The sequence below is a fragment of the Centropristis striata genome, chromosome 11, assembly GCF_030273125.1.
Source record: "Centropristis striata isolate RG_2023a ecotype Rhode Island chromosome 11, C.striata_1.0, whole genome shotgun sequence".
Lineage (NCBI taxonomy): Eukaryota > Metazoa > Chordata > Actinopteri > Perciformes > Serranidae > Centropristis > Centropristis striata.
This window is the reverse complement of record NC_081527.1, coordinates 11,628,897-11,640,254: the sequence shown is the minus strand read 5'-3', so window position 1 is coordinate 11,640,254 and position 11,358 is coordinate 11,628,897. Positions and strand designations below refer to the sequence as shown.

At 38.4% G+C, this 11,358-nt stretch overlaps 1 protein-coding gene across 4 annotated transcripts; it reads left to right on the top strand.

The window, feature by feature from the left end:
* The first annotated feature begins 2 nt into the window (after positions 1 to 2).
* On the top strand, positions 3 to 9,565 carry glmna (glomulin, FKBP associated protein a). 4 transcript variants are annotated; one of them, XM_059344963.1, is made up of 19 exons: positions 3 to 109; positions 474 to 551; positions 1,454 to 1,579; positions 1,665 to 1,778; positions 1,940 to 2,048; positions 2,799 to 3,087; positions 3,177 to 3,276; positions 3,942 to 4,123; positions 4,300 to 4,353; positions 5,133 to 5,163; positions 5,317 to 5,406; positions 5,499 to 5,540; positions 6,075 to 6,148; positions 6,237 to 6,321; positions 6,437 to 6,546; positions 8,020 to 8,083; positions 8,240 to 8,378; positions 9,062 to 9,132; positions 9,231 to 9,565. In XM_059344963.1, exons 2-19 carry the CDS (start codon positions 513 to 515, stop codon positions 9,318 to 9,320), a joined length of 1,809 nt encoding a protein of 602 aa, XP_059200946.1. In that variant the 5' UTR covers positions 3 to 109; positions 474 to 512; the 3' UTR covers positions 9,321 to 9,565. The 4 variants fall into 4 exon arrangements, with proteins under 4 accessions (XP_059200946.1, XP_059200945.1, XP_059200947.1 ...); XM_059344962.1 differs by having other exon boundaries at positions 49 to 215; XM_059344964.1 differs by lacking the exon at positions 3 to 109 and having other exon boundaries at positions 249 to 551.
* Positions 9,566 to 11,358: the final 1,793 nt, after the last annotated feature.

Here is an 11,358-nt window from a genome sequence, read left to right as displayed (position 1 = left end):
CGTCATTCATTCTACGGCAAGTCCAAACGGACAATCTGTTGGTGAGTTCAGTAGTTCGCGTTAGCGTGGTTGCTAACACCGGGCTGTGTGGGACATGTAGTGAGCTAAGGTGTGTATAGCCACCTCCGTTTCGACTTCTTTATCACGTTTATTGTCGGCAACAGTGCGTTCTGTTTCTGGCAGTGTTTGTACCACCAGGGCAGCTCAGTAAAAAGGTTTGTTTTCAGGCTAACGGCTAAGCTAATTCAGAGTTAATTAAACATTAGCATCCATTGTACCCTATTCTGTTTATTATAGCAGACTGTCCAGTTGTTACTGCCCACACACAGCCACAGGGCTCATGACTTTAACCTTAACATAACCAGGATGCTCGTCCATATAATTAATTTATGTACAGCTGTGGAGTAGACTTCTGAATTTAAGAGCCAGTTCATTATCAAATTTTGACGTGAAGTGTCGTGTTTGTTTTGGAGGACTTCTGTGTGAAGATAAACCACCTGAAGACAGCAGGGATGGCTCTGGAGCAGCTCAGTGATGTGGTCCAGAGATGTGTGAGTCACCCAGGGGACACCACACACTCACATTCATACCTTCAACATTTCAGCATAATAGCTGGGATCTCCACAAACATTTCATTAAGTGCATTGGCTTAATTAAAGGGGCAGTCCGTGGAGGAATCGGGCTTGTAACTGGAGAGTCGCCGGTCCGAATCCCAGTACTGACAGGTCAAGGACTGAAGTGCCCTTGAGCAAGGCACCCAACCCCCCTGCACAGCTCCCCGGGCGCAGTAATGTGCTATACACTGCTCCTGCACTGCATGGTGTGTTCACTTGTGTGTAAAAAAGGATGGGTTAAATGCAGAGGTTGAATTTCCCCATTGTGGGATTAATAAAAATAATTAATCTTAATCTTAATTTACTTGGTGCAAGTAATCTAAATGTATCTAAATGGTGAGCAATAGTGGTGCCTCTTTACTTGATTCATGCAGCCCTGTTTTGGACGCACGTTCACACACAGCACTGCTCTTTGTCTGCTTTTACAGGACACTGTGTTGCTACTGTGAATGGTGCAATAAATTAAGAGAGCCTTAAATATCCCAAATTATACTTCAATAATGGTAAAAGGACTCTGGGGCTGCAACTACGATTATGTCCTTCAAGGATTGACTTCTTGATTATTTCTTGATAAACTGTATTTCTATTAAAAGTCAGAAATTGGTCATCATTTCCCAGATCCTGAAGTGACATCTTCAGCTTGTCTATATCTAAAAAAACTGTCCAAAACCCTGAATGTATTTGGGGTTTGTATTTGTATTTTACAGTGACATAAAAGCAGCAAATCCTCACATTGAGAAGCTGTGAACAGACATTTTTACCATGAGAATGACTTCATCATCAATTGTTGCAGTAAAAGTTTCTTTCTTAATTAATCTCTTTGTCTCTCTTTCACACAGCAAGCCCTCCCTGAAGACAGCTACACCAGCGAGGATCATGACGTATTCACGATTGCTGGGCGGACCTGCATCGAGGAGGGAAACGGTGCGCAGGTCCTCAGTATTATCCTGGATGAAAAGAATCAGGTATTTAAAGCTGACCTTTGTTTTAGCAAGTAGACTTGTTCATAATTTGTACTGTATAAACACTCCTCTACCCCTCTCCCTGCAGGACATAGTGAGATGTATGGGTTGGAATCTGCTGCCTCCCCTGATCAAGGTTCTGCTGAAGAGAGAAGAAGGGAAGCTTTCACAATGCCTCGCCATTTTCAACCACCTGTTAAAGGTCTGTTCAACCAAAATCACAAGATTGAGTTAGAATATACAACATGAAACATTAGTTACATTTTTATATGGTCCACTGACACAGCGAGCAGTGAGGAGATGCCTGGTGTCTTGAGTGTTTGGATGTAATCGTTCCTATAAGGATCAGTTTTGGTTTTCCAGACCTGCAGACCCAAAGAGCTGCTGATTGGCTTGTTGGAGCAGCTGGAGCAGGACGACCCTGACACCATAGCAGAGAGCCTCCATCTACTCTTAAACCCTCTACAGAAAGGTACAGAATATGTCTATGAATATTAGAGGTGGGAATCACCAGAAGCCCCACGATACAATTTTATCCCGATACTTGAGTCATAATACAATATTATTGCGATTTTAAGAATTTTGCGATATGGTGAGTATTGTGATACAATAAATTGCCATTTAACTGTTTAACTGCATTTTGTGTCCACAAAATTAAATTCAATCAAGAATGGTTTTATCAGATAAGTTAAAATTCTTCAGTCTATTCATTTCACTTCAGTCTTTTTATTTCTCCACAATGACAGTCAAACCCACAGACTGACCAACAAAGTATTCAGTCAAACTGAACTGAACTGATATCAAACATGTATGGGCAACAAAAACTGCAACATTTTCTCAAACTTTCCTCAACTTTAAGCTTCACTGCTCAGAATTTTTTTGAATGAAACATTAAAAAAAGCCAAACTTTGCAGCGTTATTTCGACAACTTCCCAACGCGATATGCCTATAGATTCCTTAGATCTTCTAGTTTTATATGGTACCAGTATCTCCAGTATATTCCTTAAAGTGAGCCCACTACAGTATCAGGAAAAGAAAAAAAAGACGTCCCGCCGGCGCTAAATATCGATACTTGGCAGCCATGAATCGATATAATATAACCACGCAAAATATTGCGATACTATGCTGTATTGATTTTTTCCCCCACCTCTAATGAATATGTACTTAAGTAAAATCACATATCAAATCAAATAGAGCCATTTCACCTGTGTCTTCCTCTCAGTGTTGCTGTGTCTGGGCAGCCGCAAGGCGTCTTCCCTGGGCATGACCCTGTCCTCTGTGCTGGACCAGGTGGTCAAACTGCCAATACCTTACACCAAGGAGCAAGAGGAGGACGACGTCTTCTCGCTTTGCCGCTGCTGCACCGATCTGATAGACTTTGTTAAGCCTTTTGTCCACGAGGCCAGGCAAAACCTCCTGAACAGCGAGACACAAGATGAGAACACAAACAAGAATGCGGGTGAGCAGGGGAGAGATAAAGAGGACGAGCTGCGGACAGAACTGCTAAAGTTGTGAGTGAGAAATTTACAACTTGCATACAAAACACCTGCAGTTTGAACCACAGCACTGACGCCAAGCTTGTTTTTTTTTTGTTCTGCAGCTGTATGAAGACTCTGAGTCACCCTCTGCTGGAGGTACAACTCAAGGATCCAGACACTCTGGCTGAGTCTCCCCTCAGGAATTTTGCCACTGAGATTTTGGTACAGCAAATTAATTCACCACAATATTTTGGAAAGAGCCGATGCTGTTATTTAGTGTAAATGTTGTGATGGGTGTAATAGTACAGTTAATAAAATCAGCTGTCTCACCACCATCCTGTCATCGCAGTCAGCTTCTCCCGGTTAGAATTTCCTTCAGTGTTCGTTCAGGAGGCTTTTATAGGGAGCCAAATTTTCTGCAGAGGTCTTCTGCTCTCCAAAACAAACCAACCAGGTGATTAAAACTGGTAAAAATACAGAATAACGCTGTTTCTCATTAAAAACAGTGTTTCTCTGATGCTGTTTGGTGGACACAGATGTCCAGGAGGGTCTGTGAGCCAAGCTGCTGCTAACGTTTACTTAGTTTGTTTCTCTGGTAACTTAAGATCCTTCTTACCGTTAAAATATATAGGTTAAAAAAATGATTCTTACCTTGATAAAAATTATGTTTTTTTTAATTGTTGGGGTAATCTAAGTACACAACTCCATTAAATCTATGAATCTGTTTTAGACATTAAAGGCAGAAAAGTTACTGTAATTAGTGTGTGTTTCTGTGTGTGTGTTTCTGTGTGTGTGTGTGTGTGTGTGTGTGTGTGTGTGTGTGTGTGTGTGTGTGTGTGTGTGTGTGTGTGTGTGTGTGTGTGTGTGTGTGTGTGTGTGTTGTACAGAACACCCTGAGTGCTATCGGAGAGCCCGTCCCCAGTCTCGTGTTCCAGCCTCTGCTGAAGAGAAAACAGGTTCCAGGCTTTCTGGAGGAGGAGGTTCGTTACCCTAAAGAGTCTTTGGCCAGCCTGGCTCACCTGGTGTTTGTCAGTCACCTGGCTGCAGATACATTCCCCAGTGTTTTCAGGTAAGATAGAAAAATAAATATATTATCATAAAGCATATAGACACTGATAAACAATATGAGTTCATCAAACATGGCTAGAAATTAACACTGGATAACACTGATGATGGTTTCTACAGTTTGAATACATACAATATTAAATGCATTGTTAATTCCCCTCACTCTCTCTGTGTTTACAGTCCTGTGTTTGGTCTTCGTTGTAATATGGAGCACATTTGCCTCCTCTTGTCCAGGTGAATACTTGATCTTGTATCTGTTCTGTGCTGTTGACCATTGGCAATGTTGATGTCAGCTGGTTTAAGGCAGGTCTTGGTGCTATATAATACTGAGGAAACATCAAAACACTCCACGTAGAAATGCACTCAGCCTGTATTCAGAAACTATGCCTTTAAATGAGCCGTCAGGTCTTCTGTCAGGTGGGGATGTCACATCTATACTATATATACAGTAAAAAATAATTAAAAAACTATTAGACAATTGTTTTCTTCAATTTCTTGTTCATTTTAATGCCTGGTACAACTAAAGGTACATTTGTTTGGACAAATATAATAATAACAACAAAAAATAGCCCATAAGAGTTTAATTTAAGAGCTGTTATCTAGACATTTTCCATGGTTTTCTTGATAATGATTTTGGTTATTATCAAGGAAACCATGGAAAATGGCTAGATATCAGCTCTTTAATTAAACTCTTACAAACTATTTTTGTTGTTATCATTATATTTGTCCAAACAAATGTACCTTTAGTTGAACTTGTACCAGGCATTAAAATGAACAAATAATTGAAGAAAACAATGGTCTAATAGTTTTTCCATGACTGTATATAGGTAGAAAGTTTGCTGCCAAAGTTCACTCCTCTACTCTTTAAGTCAGTTTTTTCCTTTAATTTGCCCCCCATCTGTATAACTACCATACAGAGTAAATGCAGACTTGGATCCATTAGTTAATGTTTGTTGTGTGTTTGAGCTGAACCCCTCATTACTTATAGTAAATTCTGTTTTTTTTTTTGCCAGAACTGAGGAGTTCAGGATTCAGAAAGGACTGGTAAGTCCAACTGAAACATTGAACTAATGATAAGATTGATTTCTTCTCATTTTTGCAACATGCTGGAGATTTGTATTGTGGTTTTGCACTGTGCCCGTTTATTTTAGAGCTTTCATAGTTTGACATACAGTCTGTGTGTTTCCTGTCACACAGGAGCTGTATGAGAAGAGTTTGGTGCGGGTGGAGGATGGCAGTCTGCCTGCAGATCTGCTGGAGATCAGGTCCTTCCTCACAGTCCCTCAGGTGAACACAGTTAATCACAAACCTCTGCCTCCACTCTGCTGGCTGTGATGCTTTACTCACGCATTGTTGCTGATTTCACCTTCTGTTTACAGAACTTGGTGAAGGTCATGACCATGTGTCAGAGACATGATTTGGTAAGTCGTAATTTTTTCTTGCTTTATACTTGTGCAATGCAAAAACTAAATGTCAAACAAAACTGACGTTTACAGTAGTGTTCAAAATAATAGCAGTCCAATGTGACTAACCAGATTAATCCAGGTTTTTAATATATTTTTATTGCTACATGGCAAACAAGGTAATAATTGCCCAGTTGCACAGCCTTAATAGCGTGCATATCACGAATGCTGGGTCTTGTTGGTTTTCTGAGAATCTAGTGCACCTACTGGTACCTTGTTTGCCATGTAGCAATAAAAATATACTAAAAACCTGGATTAATCTGGACAGTCACACTGGACTGCTATTATATTGAACACTACTGTACATATATATAGCATGACATGGAAAAAGTGTCAAGTGTGTATGTAATTGCAATGGTATTAACAACTTTTTTCTCTTCTTTTGCATTTTTTTTCTTTTTTGAAATTAATTCACGTTTTATTTGCTTCTATTATTCTCTCAATGAAAGCATTTTAAAATAGATATTTCGATATTTACTTCTTTGTCAACAGAGAACCAGAGGTCTGAAGGTGTTGCAGCTGAGCATTGATAAGTTCGAAACTGAAGCAAAGTATCATTTATTTCAGTAAGTTACTGAACTTTCCTCCAGAAATGTCTTTCTCAGTTGCACCCTCCACCCAGTCTATGGACTTTTCCTGGTCGTCTTGTTTCAGGTACATGCTGAAAACCAGTAAACACTCAGGAGTCGAAGGCTACGTCATCAAAAACATCAAGAATCAGATAGACGCTGCCCTGCGGGTAAGGGTGGCATTTTAAATTTCACGGTGGCTGTTTGCTCTGGTAGCTAAAGTAGAAGTACAGGTCATTATTTTATTATATTATTTATTCTGTCTTTGTCTCCGTCTGTCCTCAGCCAGGAAACGGTAACACCTGGTTTGAAGGAGCTGAACTGCTGCCTCTGCTACGTAAAGTTCTTGTTCTGCCAGACGGCCCAGAGACCGACCTCCTGCAGTACCTGGACAGGTCTGCACACACAACACACAACCTGTCTTGCTCAGGGGACTGAAACCTATCCCAGCATGCATTAGGGCAAAACTGGGCATCCAAACAAGTCTAGTCTCAGAGTACTAGCCGTTAACACAGAATAAAGCACAGTAAAGTTAAAGTGCAATGCGTAATTTCCCGTCGAGCGTTTCCAAATGTATTAATGTCACAGTCACATAGATAACTAGTCGGAGGTTCTCTCTTGTTTTACTTCCATTTCTTTCACTCTCACTCTTCGCCTTCTCAGCCAACAGGACTCTTTTCTTTTGGTAGTTTTATGTTACTGCAGTTGCTGCAACTTTCACCATTCTTTCCACTAACTGGGGATAGCTACCGATAGCCACTAGGCCAGACCGATTTTTGAGACTGATGCTGATACTGATTTTAATGAGGGGAAATTCTTATATAACCGATATGGTGGCTGATATAGTCATTTTTTGAGTTGAAAATAGACCTTTTTTATGTGGATTGTGCACAGATTTTCACCACCCAGAGAGCTACTTTCGCAAACATAAAACTTTATTAACATTGTTATACATAATACAATGTAGTACACTGTCAGGCAATTCTATAAATAATAACTGAGAAAATAAAGAATAAAATAAATAACTAAATAAACATCATTACTGTTCAGTTTCAGTCAATTAATGACTATCTTAAAAAACACTAAAAATACTACATTTTCTGCATTGTATATTATGTAAAAAAGTTTTCATAACGGCACATATCAGACAGCACATACACCGATACAATATGCCTTTTATAGGCCTATATCGGCCAATAATATCTGTCAACAGATGTATCTGTCAGGCTCAAATAGCTACAAAACAATAGTAATTTCCTCTTCCTGTTTTGGTCGCAACATTATAGACACACTTCCTCTGTACTGTAACTGAGCCTTCATTATCCTGGGAGATTGGACCCGGTGGCCAACAGAAATGCACAGTGAAAGCGAGGCTTATAGTGAAACAGTCAAATCACCGATGTTGTGACTATTCTATAGCTATTACTTTGAACAATCAACCTTTAGTTCATCATGATAAATCAAAGCAAAAAAAACATTTATTGCCGTTTTGATATCCGAAGTAGGAACCCAAGTAGGTTTAATTAAATAAATAAAGCTAAAATGTCATGTTATATGAAGCATTGCTGTGCTACATAAAGAAACAATACCACAAGCCAGCCTAGGATTTAAACAATATATAAGAGTTAAGCACTTCTTCCTTGAGCAAAAATTGATTTTAGCTAAATATTTTTCCCGTATTGGCATCTAATGTTGTGTGAATATATATATAGATATATACATACTACTATTTACATAAACTAAAATGGACTTAAACTTTTCTCCCCACTGTCAAGAGCTTTCAGTCATATTACACAATCTTAACTAGAAAAATTTGAAAAAGTATCTGGATTGTTTTGTAAAAGTAGTTTTTGTGTTGTTTTTAACAGAATCATGGAGTCTCTGAACCTGCTGCGTTACCTCATCATCAGAGACAAAGTGACAGAGAACCAGGTGAGTTTTATCAGGTCCAGTAAATGTTTTGTCAGATTTTTCTCCAATAAAGTTACCTGCCAGACAACAAAAGATCCACCCATATATTTCTGATTCCCATAGTGCATCAGTTGATGACAGTACACACGTTTCTCTGCTGCTGTTTTGGTCTTGCAGACAGGGATCTGGACAGAGCTGTATAAAATAGAAGATACGTTCCTGAAGCCGCTACGTGTTGGAGTGAACATGTCGAGAGCTCACTACGAGAGGGAGCTCCAAAACACCTTGGAGAGCAAGAAGAAGGGCAAAGCCAAAGGTGAGTCACCACAACCAAACTAAAACGTTATCACAATAACATTTTCTACAGAAGCCTGTGAGAAGTAATTCTACTCCTTAAAGAATTGTCACTAGCACTTCTTGATGCACTAATGGCTCTTTTTGCACTATACCTTGATTGTTTGCTTTTATTCTTCCTGTAAGTCGCTTTGGATAAAAGCGTCTGCTTAACCCTTTATCGGGCGAAGAACCATATTTGGTAACTTCAGCGGATATCCAAAATAAAAAATATAAATATTTCGAGAAGAAAGTTGAAAATTTACTAGATTAAAATGGCAAATCTACAAGAAAAAAAAGTTGCAGATTTAAGAGATTTAAAGTGGCAAACCTGCGCGAAAAAGTCGCAGATTTACGAGAAAAATCGGGGGGGAAAAGCAACTTTTTTCTTGCAGATTCACCACTTTAAATCTCATAAATCTGCACATTTTTTTCTTGTAGATTTGCCACTTAAATCTCGTTAACTTTTTTCTCAAAATATAATCCTCCTCCCCCGGGTCTGTATGTTTTTTTACACATTCTGGCTGTATGTAATATCCTCCAACATTCTCTAGGGTTGAAATTTGGAATTTGCAATTGTTTCAATGAGTGCCCTATTAAGGGTTAATGACTAAATGTAAATGTAAGTCCATAAAATAAAAATTCATAAATGTGTTTTTACCACAGAAGAGTCTGTACTTTCTGTCTCCGTTGGCGACGAGACGCTGCCAAACATGACATCAGAGTCACAGATTCAGGTCAGTAACCTTCATGTCCCTATGACAGTCTTGATTGTGTATTTATGAAGCACGGAAGAAGAGCAACAACCTGACTGCATTTTAATGTGTCCTTTCAGGGTCTGCACTCGGCCCTGCACACGTTCGACATGATCGAGAGCGTGTTGGTGCGGATAGAGGAGCTCACCGAGGTGAAGGAGAATCTGTAGACCGAGTTTTACTACCAGAGGTCGTCATCGTCTCAGGGCCGAGCAAACAAAAAAGCCTTCAACTGTTCTGTTGATGTGTTTTATTAAAAAAACTTTGTTTTCATATTTCAAGTTCTTTTCAGCAGGTTTTGAGTGCTTTAAAATGCTGCATACAATGTTTATAAAACATCTAAATAATGGCCAATAATGATAATACAAATAAGTTTGTATCACTTCTATACACGTGTTAAATAAAGTTTTTTTTCCATAAACTGGTATTTTGTCGTAAGACAACGCAAGTTTATTTGTATAGCACTTTTAAACAACAGGGCAATTCAAAGTGCTTTACGCAAAACGTTAAAAGCATTAGAGATATAAAATGACATTCAAATATAAAAATGTAAGACTGAAAACGAGCAGATAAAATATTGAGGAAAAAATATAAAAGTACGTTAAAATTCTTGAAAGCGAGCTGATAATTTTTTTTTTTTAGGGAATAGAAGTTACAGTGCAGCATTACTGAAAGGCAGAGGCAAACAAAAGTCTTCACTCTTGATTTAAAAGAGTTGAGAGTTGCAGCAGATCTGCAGTTTCAGAGTTTGTTCCAGATGTGTGGAGCATAAAAACTGAACGCTGCCTCTCCATGTTTAGTTCTGACTCTGGGAACACAGAGCAGACCAGTCCCAGATGATATGAGAGTTCTGGGTGGTTCGTAGCTATAAACAGAAGATCAGAAATGTATTTCGGCCCAAGACCATTTAGTGCTTTGTAGACCGACAATAGTATTTTGAAACCAATTCTTTACAAGGCTACAGAAACAATCTCATCAACTGTGTAATTACAGTGATTATGAATAACTTTATTTTACTTTGTGTACATTATATGTTCCACACATGTAAGACGCTACAGTAAAAATGGAAGCCACGTTTTGTTTTCCCCTTTATTAGAAAATCCTTATTAGTGAGGCAGAGTGTACATTTACAGTGTTATAAATGAACACAGTTGAAACAGACATATCATGAAGCAGCAGTCATACTGAAATTCACAAAATATAGATGGAATTTGAACAAACCTTTAAAACTTTCATACTTTAGATATGTACATTGTCGCTTCATATAGCTGTGATATGGGTTTATGACACAGTGACAATAGTAATCAACACAGACTGTTCCCTTTTGAAAAAAAACCCAGTTCAGATCACTAACAACATCATATAAATTATACAATTATAAACACATTTTTCTGTAGGTAGCCTATAGTAATAACAACTCAAGCTTTGTACAGGTGCACCTCAACACATTAGAATATCATGGAAAAGTCCATTTCCAGTATTTCAAGTCAAATAGCTCCAACCAAGTATTGAGTCATATAGATGGACATACTTTTCAGAGGCCAACATTTCCACATTAAACACACTTTTTAAAATTGGTCTTTTGTAATATTTAAATTTTGAGACACTGAAATTAGGTCATTAAATGTAAGCCATAATCATAATTAGAAGAAATCAAATAAATGAAGGCATAAAATGTTTCATTCTGTATGTAATGCATCTATATGATGTATTATTTCTGCCTTTTGAATTTTATTACTGACATAAACTTTTCTATGATATTCTAATTTTTTGAGATGCACCTGTATTTCTCTCTTTTGGTTGTCACAATATAAGACAGTGTGCAGCTCTAACTGGCTGACTGCATGTCTTCCCAGAGCAAATCAGGTTCCTTCAGTGATAAAACTGTCCAACCAGTGACACAACAATAGTCTGTCAATATAATCCTCAAAGTCAATACTCTTCCGATCTTGGTTATTGCCAATGGTGGATCACTTTAAAATGCTCTCTCTGGACTCAGCCAAAGCTGTTGTGACCTGCAGAACCAGTAAGTCAAACCTGTCCTGAATGGATGCTAAGGTTAAAATCTATGTATTTAACAGGGTTTCACAGAATAACTTTTTCACCCTGCTGAAATGTCCTAAAACTCTTGTTCTGATACAGGAATGTAAACTCTTCTTCACTTTGCAGCAGAATGTTTTGTCAAGGGGGTCAGACTTATTATGTGAG